Source organism: Stegodyphus dumicola, chromosome X2 (assembly GCF_044657685.1).
Source record: "Stegodyphus dumicola isolate Sdum_Otavi_A_Nest chromosome X2, ASM4465768v1".
Lineage (NCBI taxonomy): Eukaryota > Metazoa > Arthropoda > Arachnida > Araneae > Eresidae > Stegodyphus > Stegodyphus dumicola.
The window spans coordinates 159,913,106-159,928,448 of NC_140781.1; the positions used below are offsets into that span (position 1 = coordinate 159,913,106).

At 34.2% G+C, this 15,343-nt stretch overlaps 1 protein-coding gene across 2 annotated transcripts in view; it reads right to left on the reverse strand.

Annotated features, from left to right (window-relative positions):
• The window catches only part of LOC118196543 (importin subunit alpha-3-like), a 164,984-nt gene that overhangs the window by 26,752 nt on the left and 122,889 nt on the right, over window positions 1–15,343 (reverse strand). For both annotated transcript variants that reach the window (XM_035368004.2, XM_035368005.2), the window contains one exon: window positions 11,450–11,684. In XM_035368004.2, coding sequence (XP_035223895.1) covers window positions 11,450–11,684 — 235 coding nt within the window. The remainder of the gene's footprint in view (window positions 1–11,449; window positions 11,685–15,343) is intronic.

Consider the following 15,343-nt stretch of genomic DNA (forward strand, 5'->3'; position numbering starts at 1 on the left):
GCATGTAAGGAAATTAGAAGTACAAAAATAATACTTTAATATTCTCCATGTAACTGATAACAGGAGGAAGTAATTATTAAATGATCATATTCTAACAAACCAAAGCATTCAAAGGAAAGTAACAAATTCATTTCATTAATTTATATTTTGAAGCTAATAAGATGAAATTAATGTAGCAATAAAAATTTTGTTACTTTTTGATTATTTGCACCCTCAACAAAAAGTTGTGAAAAATTATTCATGAGACAAAGCAGTATGCCAGCAAAACAGTTATGTGGCAACCCACGATATCACTAAAAGTATGTATGTGCCAGTGAAGGTATATACCATGTGTGTTTCAATCAATGTGCAATACCAATGACGAACAATTCGCTAAAGTTTTCTGAAGAGAAAACAGATCACCGTGTAAATGTGGAGAACAGCAGTGGGGGGGGGGGAAGGATTTCTAGAAAAAGGTATTTTTATTATGATTATTTCTTGCTTTTTAAATTTTAGTGATTGATTGGAGTTCTAAATGTGCTGCCTTTTTGAAGATGGTTGTTGTCTTTCGTGTTTAGCATGCCGAAAAATTAGTCGCCCCACTTTTTAGTAGCCGCCACTAACGACTTCCCTTTTTTCTAGGTTTGGAGATGTGTGGATAATTATTAAATACCAAAATTTAAAATACGCTTCAAAAAGTGGACAAATACTGTCGCATGCATGTTTTTGCTTACGTCAAAAGGGCGAACTTGGAGTCATTTAATAACAGTTAAATGTGTGCTTCATTTACAACACCCAAAAGTAAAGAATTCAGGAAGAAAGAGGTGGAATAAATTATTTTATAATAAAAAAAACTTATGGGCAGTGTGAAATAACAGATCTTACAGTGTATTACACAGTAACACATACACACACACATAAACAGGACATATCAAATCACTAGACATTAAAAAAGTGTGTAAAAATAAATGAATTACTGTATACGGATCTTTTGAATATGTCCAATAAAGCAGTGCTCAAAATAATGTTCTACCGAAGCAGAGAATTAGCAGTTTGTTTTATCACAGTTTCATATGGAGACACAGATAAAAACATGCATAGCCTAAATGTAAGTGACACAGCCAACAATTCTCATGCAATATTCTGAAGAGTTTGGTTATCTGAGGTTGCAGTGGCAGATTGTTGCTGGCTGAATTCCAAGTAAGTCATGTGGCACCACAGCTACCAAGTAGTGTTCATGAAACTGCAAAAACAGCAGGTCTACTAAATTCATCAGTATTGTAGATCTTGGCATGGTATATTGTATAGCATCTCTACAAGTTTTATGAAATCCCATGTGTATACCAGTGTAGCATAATCCTCACCTGGATCAGAAAATGTTATCTACTGCTTCGATGGATCTAGATATGCCCACTGCATTGATTGGATTAATCATGTTTGTTAAACTTTAGTTTCTGCAACATATTACGCACTTAATAGTATAAGTAACAGTTACAGCATTTTAGAAGGCTTTATTCAATTAAATATGAACACAAAATAGTTTCAACTAAGAAGTCCTCCACAAAGGAATCCTTTATCAAGGCAGATAGCAATCGTGTGCTTTGCCAGATAATCAAACTTAATATCTTACACTGAATGTCATTCACAAGGTAGTCAGACAATAGAGCACTATCTGTTAATGAAATTTTTCAGTTTGTTTATTTTTTTTTTAAAAAAAAGTCTGATTCATGATATAAATTTTGGGGCAAACAATTCAATTTCTAAGAGATTGTAAAAACGTAATGATTTTGACCCAGACTGTAAAAATGCAATAAAAATAAAAGTAATTAAGGATGTATAAAAATTCTACCTTGAATGAAAGAAAATACAAGAATTCTACAGAAATGCCTGTATCAGATCATCAATACATACAACAATAAAAGGGTAAGAATGGAATGCCATGGAATTCATGGTAAGAATAAATGCCATTGCAAACTTAATAGTTATTGAATGGTAGACTTCAGTAACTGCAAAAGCATCTTTTCCAGAATTTCACTTTCTGCACAGTACAACAGAAAGCTAGTTTCTACCATATTAATATTAATGAGTTTCACATTAAAAATGGCATATGTGAGTGATAGCAGTCAAAAGAATGTTTTCAATTCCCGACAAACCACTTCAGTTTCCAATACATAATTTAGATAGGGGAAGGTCATCTAACTGAATTAGTTTCTGGTTCTGGTGATAGTATTCTCGAGTGCTAGTTCTAGAGCTGTGAAAGGAATTAGTGATCAGGGTTTCAAAAATATAATTTTTTCTCCTAAAACATAATGATGAGTTCTAGCAACATAGTGCTTTCACAGAAAACAATATTAGTCGAATTCTGAGTGCCTCTTATGCAGCATTGGTTAATAAAGCTGAATAACTTAACACACAAATCTCATGGACTACCATTTTGTTCAGACGAGGGCTTTGTGATCATAAGAGATATAAGCAAGCTTTTTTGCTAAGAAACCAGACTTTGCTCTGTCCAGAAACTGGTTTAAAGTTTTAACCTACAAGTTCCAACTTTCCCATGGCAACTTTGAATAAGAAGGAACCAACCATAGCAATTCAAACACGAACTAACGTTCAGTCAATGGTTTCAGCAAGTCACCTGCACATTTGTGCAATTTTAGCTTTCCTAATTGATTAATGTTTAAACCGTCTTATACATGTATGAATAGACACAAATAACTTTTATGCCTCAAGCCACAAAGCCCTCATCTAGACAAAGCCTAACTTTAACAGATCAAAAGGAAACCATTGTTATGTTACTTCAAAAGAAAGAAAATAATTTGAATGCCCTAAAAACCTGATGTACTTAGAAAAAAATTGCTCTTCCATGTCTGCTAATGCAGTGGGTGTTTCATTTGAAACACTGAAAGCAACAGCTTGTAAGGATTTATAAATTTATTTTTAACTAATATTTAATTTTAGACAGTATTCTGGCTAGTTGAAGACACATTGTTACTGTGACTTAATAGCGATTTGATTCTGTGGTATTGAGTGCTTCTAGCCATTAGGCTTTTCTCGTCGGTTTTCTACAAATAAAAGGGTCTTGTACACCCTTCTTCTGAATTCTGTTATCATAAGACAAGAAGATAATTAATTCTTCTATAGCCCGTTTAAAGTCCAGAAAAATCCTTCCTAGGAATACTAGACTTTATACACTGACTACCAATAAGTGTTTGGACACCTATGCAAATGACGATATCTGCGGTCCTAAGGTATGTCACGGACTCCAACGGTATATATCGTGTAGGAAACAGCATCGGCTTTAGTCGCATGCATGATGCCTCATAGTTCGGAGCTCTATGATTTCGAGAAAGGTATAATTATCGGGTATCACAAATGTGGCCGATCCTTAAGGGACATATCTAGTGATCTGAAGTACCCAAAATTGACAGTGGCCTATGTGATTAAGAAGTGGAAGGTGAGCGATGATTGTCAGAATGTGCCCCGAGTCGGCAGACCAACGAAACTGGGAGATAGAGACCGACGAGTGCTGTCCAGAGAAATTCGGAAGAACCGCCCCCAACTGATGGCCCTCATATGCGAGGAGTTTCAACAGGCATCCGGGAGTATTGTTTCAATGAATACCATCCATAAGGAAGCACATCTGCTTGGTTTTCATGATCGTGCTGCTGCCCATACGCTATGATCACAAAGTTCAACCGCGCTGCTCGGTTAATGTGGTGCAAAGAACATCCAAATTGGACCGTAGATCAGTGGAAACGGGTTCTTTGGAGTGACAAATCAAGGTTCAGCCTTTACTGTTCGGATGGCAGGGTCTGGGTCTGGCATTTACCTGGAGAACGTCTCCTGCCAGAATGCATTGTGCCAACAGTCAAGTTCGGAGGAGGTGGAATTATGGTCTGGGGTGTTTCTCCTGGTATAGGCTGGGAGCCTTAATCTCCATTCATGGTAGGCTCAACTCCGATGCCTACTGCACTATTTTGGATGACAATGTGCTTCCTACGTTGTGGCAGTTTTACAGGTTGGACCCCTGTTACTTTCAGGACAACAATGCCAGTTGTCATGTTTCGACGTTAACCAAGGCTTGGTATGGTGCCAATGGAGTTCATCGAATGGACTGTCCTGTCCAGAGTCCAGACCTGAACCCTATCGAGAACCTCTGGGACAAGTTGCATTGCCGAATTCAGGGGTGCACTACCCGTTCAAAATTGGTGAAGGAACTTTTATGTCTTCTCCAAGCCAAGGGGAAGAAAATATGACTAGCTGTCATACAAAGACTTGTGGAAAGTATGCCCCGGAGGGTCCACACCGTAATTACCTCTCGTGGAGGCTCTACCAACTATTGATTTTGAATAAAGTTAGTTTTTCTTTTCTATCACAGGTGTTCAAATACTTACTGGTAGTCAGTGTATAAGCTTACAAGCAAACATACATTCATATAGGAGAAGAACTAATTTAATAACGACAAAAATTTGGTGATAGTAGTAGAAGCTAAACTGCTACTACTTAGGCTGCCCCAATAAAAAATAAAGTACAACTGATGGAATAACTATAAACACCAAACCAGCAGAAGACTGCTTTTTGTTTTATAATAAAGCAAAAGAAATTGATGCAAGTATTGGCGAGTTTGAACTCAATTCATGTATATGTGAATGATTTTTCTCACCAGCTAGAGGCAAAGAGATGGCTACTATATATAACAAATAATAATAATAATAATAATAATAATAATAATAAACATATACTACAGCAGCAGTGTAAGTGGAAAATTAAACTATGTATGCATTTCATGAAGCGTCAAGACAAGTGTAGAGTCTCTTGAAACATGCAAAGTTGATCTATATAAAAACCAATTTCAATCTATGGTTGAACTTTGCCTACTACTTTGGAATCAACATGTGGTACTTCCATACATACTGTAATGGCAGTAGAATGTTCAATGACATTTTACTGCCAAATTACTTCAACTGATAAAATAACACAGCATACTAAATAATGTACACTAAAGGCTCGTTTACATTACTGCGTACGAATGCATTGCATCAATTGAAAACACGCCTACGGCATCCGCATAAACGTTTCCACTGCCGCATATCTGTAGATTATTTTCATTTTCCGCCGCTAGGTGTCACTGTAATATTTTGGTGCCAAACAACCAGTTCACAAGTTACGACGCTGAACATCTGAAATTTTCCCGCTCAAGCGAGTATTGTTTGTTTTGGATTTTATATGGATCCAGACGTAAAACGCAGAAAAGTTTTGTTTACTAAATTGCATGTTACGGGAAATATTTATTTCTGCTTATGAACTGTGCTAGCAATTTTTATCTTACTTATCTAAAACCTCTTATTATCTATCTTTTTAACCTTACTTATCTAGAAATTGTTAGCAAAAGTACGCTAGCAATTTTTAGATAAGCAAGGTTATAAAGCATATTATGAACATCACTGATTGCTTAGAAGCTGAAGTAAGTTTTAAAAATTTTTTGCGTTTCTAGAGCTTTAAATATTAATGAAATAATATATATATATTATTAAAACTAAAATATACTGTTACTAAAACAAAAACAAATGAAATAGTTAAACGAATTAAAAAATAGTTGGTACTTTAAAAATACAAAGCAACTGTAAAGAAAGGTTCACAATATTTAAACAAAATTTGCTATGCTTTTATACCGCTGACTTCAGGGTCATAGCTGGATAATTTATTAAAAATCTGGTTTAAAATGAATTATGGGCAGTTATATTTTATGCAAAATCCATAGAATATTATTTTTAATTTAAACATTTTTAATTCATATCTCTTTTTATCGAAGAAGTTATAAAAATAAGCTTTTCTCTTTACATACATATATATATATATATACACACATTAGGTAAAGAAAATGGAAATATTTAATTAATTCCTGCTCTTCTGCTGGAGAGGACTGAACTTAAAAGCAATTATTATAGTAATTATTTGTTAAAAAATGTTTAGGGCATTAATACCGTCTCATGTTAATTGGTAATGAAAGTTTAGAGCGGTAAACATTCAAAAGTGATTCCGGATTATAGATCATCAGTTTAACACATTCGCTGCCACTGACGCGCTGGCGCGTCAGCATGGCGCTACCTCCCATGCCGGTGACGCTCTGGGGCGACAATCGAGTATGATAAGTAAACTGTTTCAGTTTTAGTTCGGATTTGGAGGTTGAACGATGAGGTTTTTGTGGTACGTTAGTGAAGCATTATTTTTATATTTTCAGTGCGTGGTTTTTAAATTTTGTGTTTAAATTTTTTTTGTGCATTTTTAAAAATGGCGGACAGTACAAGTATTGCAGGACCTTCACAGCCTAAGAAAAGGGAAGTAAGTAAAAAACTGACTGATGTCGAAATATTAGAATTACTAGAAAAGGGTGATCTTTCTGATTATGACAGCGTAGATGATGAAGATTACGGTTGGGATTCTACTAGCGAATCGGAAGGAGATAGTGATGTCGCTGTGGATAACTTAGAAATGTTGGATTCTGACACAGAAGATCAACAATTACTGGTAATCCGACAGGTTGACTGGAAAACAGATTCAAGTTGCATGGTAAGTCATACATTTACAAAATCTGAGTCCTTGCTAATACAGCCAACTGAAAGTACTCCTATCGGATATTTTCGCCTTTTCCTCACTGAAGTATTTCTGGAAAAAATAGTCGAAGAAACAAATCGTTACGCATTAGAAATACAAAATAGCGATAAAACGAAAGAAAAGTCACGAATAACGCTTTGAAAAGATTTAAAAGTGGATGAATTTTTAGTTTTTTTGGGAGCATTCTTGCAAATGGGGACAGTAAGAATGAATAGACTTCAGGACTACTGGAAGAAGGACCCATTATTTCATAATGCAGGCATTGCAAATAGCATTAGCCGAAATTGGTTTTTATCAATTTTACGTGCATTACATTTTGCAAAAAATAGTGAACCTGGAGAACCTCAACCTACAGACAGGTTATATAAAATACGCCCTGTTATCGATTTTTTTAACGAAAGAATGTGCGAGATATATTATCCTAATAGAGAACTTTCTTTGGATGAATCTATGGTTCTCTGGCGAGGTAGATTATTGTTTCGCCAATACATAAAGAATAAAAGACATAAGTACGGTATAAAACTTTATATTTTGAGCACATCAAGTGGAATAGTGCAAAAGATTGCCATGTATACTGGTTTATTAGATGACTATGGAGGGCAAAACCATACACAAAAAATTGTTTTGCATTTACTGAATGAAAAATTAAATGTCGGTCACCATGTTTTCATGGACAATTATTATAATAGCTTTGACTTGGCCAAGTTACTGTTAGATAAAAAGACACACTGCACAGGCACATTGAGAACCACTCGAAAAAACACTCCAAAGAATGTTCAAACTACTAAATTGCGAAAAGGCGATACTATTGAAAGGTATTGTCAGGGAGTAATGATCGGAAAATGGAAAGATAAGCGTGAAGTGTCTTATATTTCTACGGAATACAAAAATGAAATGGTTGACATTTTAAATAAACGAAATGAAATAAAGCAGAAGCCTCTGCCAATCATCAAATATAATGCGTTGTAGATCGGCAAGATCAAATGCTGTCATATTATCTCTCGGAGAGAAAATCACTACGCTGGTATAAAAATTGTTCTTTCATACTATTGAAGTAATGCTAATGAATTCACATGCTCTTTATAATAAATATTCCGGAAAAAAAATATCACTTTACGAGTACCGACTGAACGTTGTAAAATCACTTTTGCCATCAACAGACGAACAAAAGCCGACTCCCAAGAATCTCAGACATACTCTTCAGAAAAGAGAACTTGCACCTGGTAAAACCAAAATACAAAGAAAAAGGTGTACATCTTGTTCCTCTCAAGGCAAACGCACGGACACTACGTATGAGTGCCGTGACTGTCCCGACAAGCCAGGATATTGCTGTGAAATATACCATAAGTGATAATATATTTATGCAGTACTGTTCTACACTGACATTTTGTTTGTAATAAGTTTAATTTTTTTTTCATTTTCTATTATGTTGTTTATGTATATTATACAATATTTGTTACATTTTATAATCTTACATTTACATTTATACATATTTATGTTTTACTGTTACATTTTATAATTTTTCATAAATTTCACTTCTCTTTATCCAATTAAACGTTTTATTTCTTTTAAACTGTGACTTTATATAATGTGTCAATAATTTCGCAGAAAAATGATGAGACGCGCCAGACCATCAGTGGCATACAGATAATAAGTTGAACGTGAGGTGCCACTGACGCTCTAGAGCGTCCGAAATTTTTTTACACTAAACACGAAAATAAAAGGTTTTTCTTTTTTTCTGGCTTTACTAATAAAATATTAGGAACGTTTTTAATCATTAAAACACTTTTTTTAAATTCGGCTTCTGAGGATGGATATATAAATTTTGGTGGCAGCGAATGTGTTAAACCTGGTAAGATGGCATGCAGAAATTATAAAATTAAAAATATGAAACCGTAATTTATGAAATAAAGAGCAGTTATGATCTAAAGGGTATCAAAATTTATATATATATATAAAAAAGCTCAATATTTATTTGTTTACTTTATTAAACATTTCTTTCAACGTGCGCATGCATAAAGCATACATTACACATAGGCAAAATTTGAAAATTTCAACCAGAAAACTATTTGATGTGTATTCGTGATATTTATACTTACGAGAAATTTCATTTAAATCATATCAAAGACGGAGTACATCGAGGTGAAATAGAATTACACAAATTTGCTTTTTATGAATAGAGAATGTTTATTAAATTCAAATATATGTGTACAGGGTATGCTTTAAATTCGTGTTATATAATTTTCAAAATTTTTTGCAACGAAAATTTAAATAAATAGATAAAAATATTTTAAATAATATTTTTTAAAATAAACAGATAATATAAATTTTAATAAAACATTATATTTAATACATATAATAATAGAAATAAATTATAAAACATGAATATAGATCAAATTGGAACAAAAAGCTAACAAGGTCGCAGACAGGGTGGAAAAAGCATATGGGATTCGAATTTACGATCCCAAAAGTCAAAACTTCTTACTGCAGCCTTACCATTAAGTTGAAACAAAAAAGCACGAAATGTTTAGCATCACACAGGAATGGTATGCATATTTTGGCTTATATATATCATACATCATTAAGTAAATCAATTCTTAAAACTAAATTTTGTCTTATTTCAGTGTGCTATCGTCTAAAAAGTTATCCAGAGTTTGTTCTTCAGCTTCTAGTACATTTCTTACAAAAAACAATATATTTTAAAGGTTGAGTTCTGATTGAACTTAAACAGGCTGCTAAAAATATATTTCACGTGCTTACAAATATAGCCAAAAAGGTATATTTATAAATATAGAAATACAGATTTAACATAATCTTTAATGAAGTGGAATATTTAAAAGGCTATCAAATTTAATTTATAATTAATGTTTTTAGTTTTTACCTGTTTAGAAAAAAATCTTTTAATGCCATATCTGGTTTGCTATAGCAGTTTGATACAGACATTCATTTTCATTACAGGTAAATCTGTATGCAGAACTAGGAAATAATTGTCAGGAAAAATTTTGCTATTTCATCAACTTGGAACTGCAACTCGTCGGCCAAGCATGTCCCACACGTGCTCTACTGGATTCAAGTCCGGTGAGAACGCTGGCAAGTCCATACAGGTGATATCCTTCAATTGAAGGCATTCGCTTACGATGTTTGCACGGTGAGGACGGGCGTTGTCATCCGTAAACACAAATTGTGCACCCATGGCGCCCCGAAACAAACATACATGTTGTTCCAGAACGACGTCCCGATAGATTTGGCTTGTCATGGTTCCAATTTGAACATGCAGGTCAGTTCTGGAACCCAGAATAATTCCACCCCAAACGAGCACTCCTGCACCACTGTAACGGTGTCGTTCAATGATGTTTTCTTGGTGATAACGGGTACCTGGAGCTCTCCATATGAAAGTCCGGCGAGAATCAGAATGCAAGCTAAAGCTGGAGTCGTCGGAAAACACCACACAAGCCCAATGTTGCGGTGTCCACAATGCATGCTCTCTACTCCAGGCTAACCGCAGGCGACAGTGAGTTGCAGTAAGTGGAACGCATCTGACAGGTCTACGAGCATATAGACCAATCTGCCCTAAGCGTCTGTACACGGTCTGCCTTGAAATTGTCATACCAGTGGCTGAAGAGAGCTGATGAGACAGGTCTGATGCTGTGTTCCGCCTGTTTCTTTTCGCAGTAACTGCTAAATACCGGTCCTCATTCGGGGTTGTAAATCTGGGGCGACCTGTGCTGTAATGTCTACTCACATTACCATCATCTTGGAATCGTTGCCAAAGCCTGGAGATGACACTCTGGGCAATTCCAAGTTCGTCTGATACTTCCAGTTGAGTACGCCCACATTCCAGACGGCCGATAATTCTGCCACGTAAAAAAATCATCCAAATGCGTCCTTTGTGTCATAACTATTCGGTTATTGCACTGAAATTCTTATAAAGCGCCTGTGAACAATTTTACTTCTTTGCCTGTATTCCTTATACATCACTCTCTTACACTCTCGTCATTGTGACGTACCATCGGTGTCATCTGGTTACTTCCTGAAATTTGCATATGATTCTTGAAGATGTGTGTAGTGATTTTACAGGTGATATATTTATTTTAGAGTTAGATTTCCGCGTGACTCCGAATTATTCTTAATTTATGGACATGAGTGTAGACCATGAAAACAAATGTACACAACTTTCAGAAGTTTTTTTTTTACTCATACACTCACAAAAATGCATTTTATGCCTGCAAGTCAACTAAAGCAATTTTTCAGAAAAAATAACAATTCCTTTGTTACAACTCGCTCAAATCTACAATCATGATTATCAGCTTTGAAGACAAATTTTAGCTGCCATATTTTATATACTCAATACCAAAGGTTTAAAAAATTTCATTAATTCACCAACTTCAGGAATTTCTGTTTACTCTTTGGCATTTTTGGTGTTTGACTAGAAAAAAAGATACATATAACTTATATTAAAAAAGAGAGGAAGTGTAATTTTTGTTCATAATTCAGAAAGCAATTTATTACTAGTTTTACAGGGTACTTTGTAATAGTTCATAAAAACATGATTCCATTCTTTTTTATTTTTTTTTTAATTATGACCAGTCTGAATGCATAGAACAAGAGAGATACACGAGCTATATACTTTTCAAATCGCAATGAAAAAAATTCGTTTATGAAAGATTTCTGAATATTACTTTTAAATGTAACAAGAGAAAATGCACAATAATATGTGAAACAATTTTTGAACGCACAGAAATCAAGATGTTGAATTCCCTATAATTACACAATTAAATCTGGGAGGATGTCATTTAACCTGTCAAATCCAAAACTTCAATTCAAAAATAAAAGTATCTTACTAAATTCAACCTACCTCCACATTCTTCAATTTGGCTTGCTATAGAATAAAACTGAGAACCTGCTAATTTTAGAATATTGTTAATACCATCCAAAACGACCTGTACTACTTGAGGATCCCGGACAGTAAGAAGGTTACAAAGGGGTGGAATAACTCTCTGACAGACTAAATAAGCTACTTGTGCTTTAGTACCACTGATGGTTAGATTACTAATAGCCCATGCTGCTTCTTTCTGTGTCTGAAATTCTCCCTAAAAAAGAATTTATCAATTATACCAGGGTTCATAGCCACATTTTAGTTAAAAAAATAAGCACCTATAAGCACTTTTCAAGCACATTTTAAGGAAAAAATAAGCACCTGTCTAATTACATTATACACAACTGCATAACCTTAAAAGAAAAATTAGACTTGTAATTTAAAATATGAGCAATGCAATATTTATTACGAGTATGAGCATTACCTCAACAATGGAAAACAACTTTTTTTTTTAAATTTTACATGACAGTTCAATCTACAGAATTAGTTTACAATGAGTGAAAAAAACTATGCAGAACTAAACTATATTACAAAATTTAATGATGATATTTCAGTTGAAAATATAGAAAATAAATAATAATAAGCCATATTAACTGTATTCGTTTGCCACCTAATAATGAATACAATTTATTTTTCCACTCATATTAATATTTAAATAATTTAACTTAAATCAAAATTCTGAACATTTTCTAAATTTTCATTCCATAACAGTTTTCCCTTAACATATATCCCAAACAAAGTAATTTAAGTAAAAAAGAAGCACATTTCTAAAATCAGAAGACGGGAAATTGCTTCATGCAGTCATCCTTTAACAGTAAAAGCTTAACTAACTCACATACTCGGAAATTCCTGAACATTCCGGATAGTAACTGGAAAAAGAGGAGTGGTGGAGACTGTAGCCGTTCTTTAGATTTAAATTTAGGCTAAATAAATGATTTTGACATTTCGATATGTGCATCATATAAAAACCAACGGAACTGAGAAATATTCTGCTTAGAAAGCACAGTAAAACTCTTTTAAGTGTTCATAAACAAATCTCAGATTGAACATCAAAATTAATTATCAATGCAAAATACTGCAAATGTTATTGTGCAATACGTGCGGCGTAATTCTTCCATATGTGATATTACGCAATCGGAATCAACACCTGCCGGCATTCGGAGAATAAAGAACTAAATAAAGGAAAAGAAAGAGACTTACTAATCTGGGGTGTTCCTGATTCTAATTTTCAACAGACTGTATTAAATTTCCGGAACAGAATCAATCTTCGGTTGGGTTGGGTAGACCGCAAAACTTTTAGTCCTATTCAATCCAGATTGGACAGTGACAAAAAAAAGTCCGCTGCTTCAATATTAGAGATTTTGCAGAGAAACTCCCAACCTCCATACTGTATAATGTATTGGCAAAGAAAATGAAATTATTTTGACTATTCGATTACTTTCCTTTTATTTAAGCCATTCCGAATATTATTCCTTAGAAAGCTAATCTGTGTAAAAACACACCCATTTTTGGAAGTTTATCTATACTTCAGCAGTTACTTCAACTATATTATTATAAATATTCATACATATGCTCATAATATAAGCATAACGATCACAATAAACACGAATATGAACTGACCACGCGGAACGAGAATGCAAATTATTAAAATCTTGATAGAAATTCAAACGTGTGTAATATTTGGGTAGGAGGAAAAGAATACCAAATGTACCGGAATTTTCTACTTTCGCAATTCTTTGGCCAATAGAACAACGTGCACCTGTCTGTACTCTCGCGCGGACCATAGGTTACGTTAATGCAGAGGAAGGGGGGGGAAAGCAATTTCCGGAAGTATGATTCACCATCTGACGTTGCATATAAGGAAGAAAAGTTGTTTATTTAGTTTCGACTTTGGTACGGGGGAAAAATGCGCGTTCATTAAAAACAAAGAATTAAAAAAAAAGCACTAAAAGGAAAAAATAAGCACTAAAAACAAAAAAATAAGGGCTTTAAAGGAAAAGTAAGCACCTATAAGGGCCTTTATATTTTATTTTCAAATATAAGGACTTATAAGCACTTGTAAGGACTGCTACGAACCCTGTATACACTGTTCCACGTTTATAAATATATACACACACACACAGTGTCTACAAAGGTCCTTATTTGGCCTTGTCAACCATTGGCCATAGTTATGCAAATATTCATGTTGTTTAATTTTTTTAATTAAAAAAAAGTTTCATAAAAACTATGAAATCAAATTTTACATGTTGCCCATATATTGGAAGGAAAAAAAGATAAATGTACAATCTATATATATAAAGAAGAAAGCCTGTGTGTTTGTTTGCTAATAACTCAGTCACTACTCTATAACAATATGCAAGTTTTCAAGGACTAAAAATACATTATTAATATTCTAATGACATATTATTCCTTTAGAATTGTGATCTGGTAGCCATAAAAAAAATTCACGGAACTATGATTTTTTTTTCTTCCTTTTATGTTGTTGTTGTTGTCTTGTCAAAGATGTCAGTGCAGAGGAGTCAAATAGGGCCAAAAGTATTCAGAACAGCTGCAGCAACATCAATAATTTTCGAAGAATAGAGGAGTTGGTGGGAGGGAGATATATCAATGCTGAAGAGCTTGGCCAAAATAGCAGGATAGTCGAAGAGATGGTTTGGAGAAAGTTTGATATCAATACAGGCAGGACAGGCTTTTATAATTCCGTTGACCATCAGACGATACCTTCATTCCTTTCAAGTGTTTTCTCCTCAGTCTGGCTATGGTAGTGGAAATGACATGGTTACAATTTAGAGCAGGGATGGGATTCTTGATTGATTGGGAGGTAAGTCTTTGGCTGGCTACAGCATCAGCATCGGTAAGAGTTAAGCTGTTGGAAAGTTGAGAACTATTTCGGGTGTCTTTGGTAAGGCCATCAAACTGCTTATTTCCGTAAATATCAAGATGTGCTGGTATCCACTTTAGTGTGCAGGTTCTTTGGGCTGCAGTAGTTTTGTTCATGAACATGATAATGTCCTGGGTAAGTTGAGTGTTGGCCCTCTGGATGGCTTGGCCACACAGATTTAGAATCGCAGAATAATAAGAGGCTACTGGAGTTCTGGATTGCCTTGGAATGGTAGATATCTAAAGCCTTTTTAAAACCACAAGCTCACAGATGTAATTTGAGACAATTTTAGCTACAAGTATTTTATGGGATTCAGATTCATCATTAGCATGAATGAAATAGCTGTCAACGCCACCCTTGTCGAGATCTGAGTCGCCCTGTAGGGGTTACAGGCTCCCCTGAGTGTTTTTCTTTTATAATTAATGCAAATAATTTTGTTAGCTATGCGCCAATTCTGAAGTATCCATCTCTCTTAACATCATGAACATTTTCCTAAACCGATAATTATTTATAATTATGTAAATTTTGCTCTTCAATTTTTGTATGAACCTTAAATATGAACAACTTCAATATCAAATATCTTGGATAAATTTAGTCATATCGCAGGCATGCTTGCGTTTTATTTTTTATAATGATCACAAAGTTTTTCAATATAAGTACAGATGGATGTATACAAAGTTAGATTTTGTAATTTCCACAAAACTGATTTCTTTAACTTAAATGTGAAAACATGAATATTTGCATCATATAAAAGACTTCTGTTACTGGAAGTATACATCTACCACCACCAGTTGTGAAAATAAAAGCCAGGTAAGAACTTTTGGATGTACAACACACTCACACACACGAAAGCATAACTGCACAACGCTGAAACAGAGAACAATAAAAAAATTTTAACACAATATAATAAAAGTAACCAATTTCAGCTTTAAGCTACACCAATATTCAACTAACTCACTTTCTGAAAAAATGACCTTATTAATTTTTAAAAA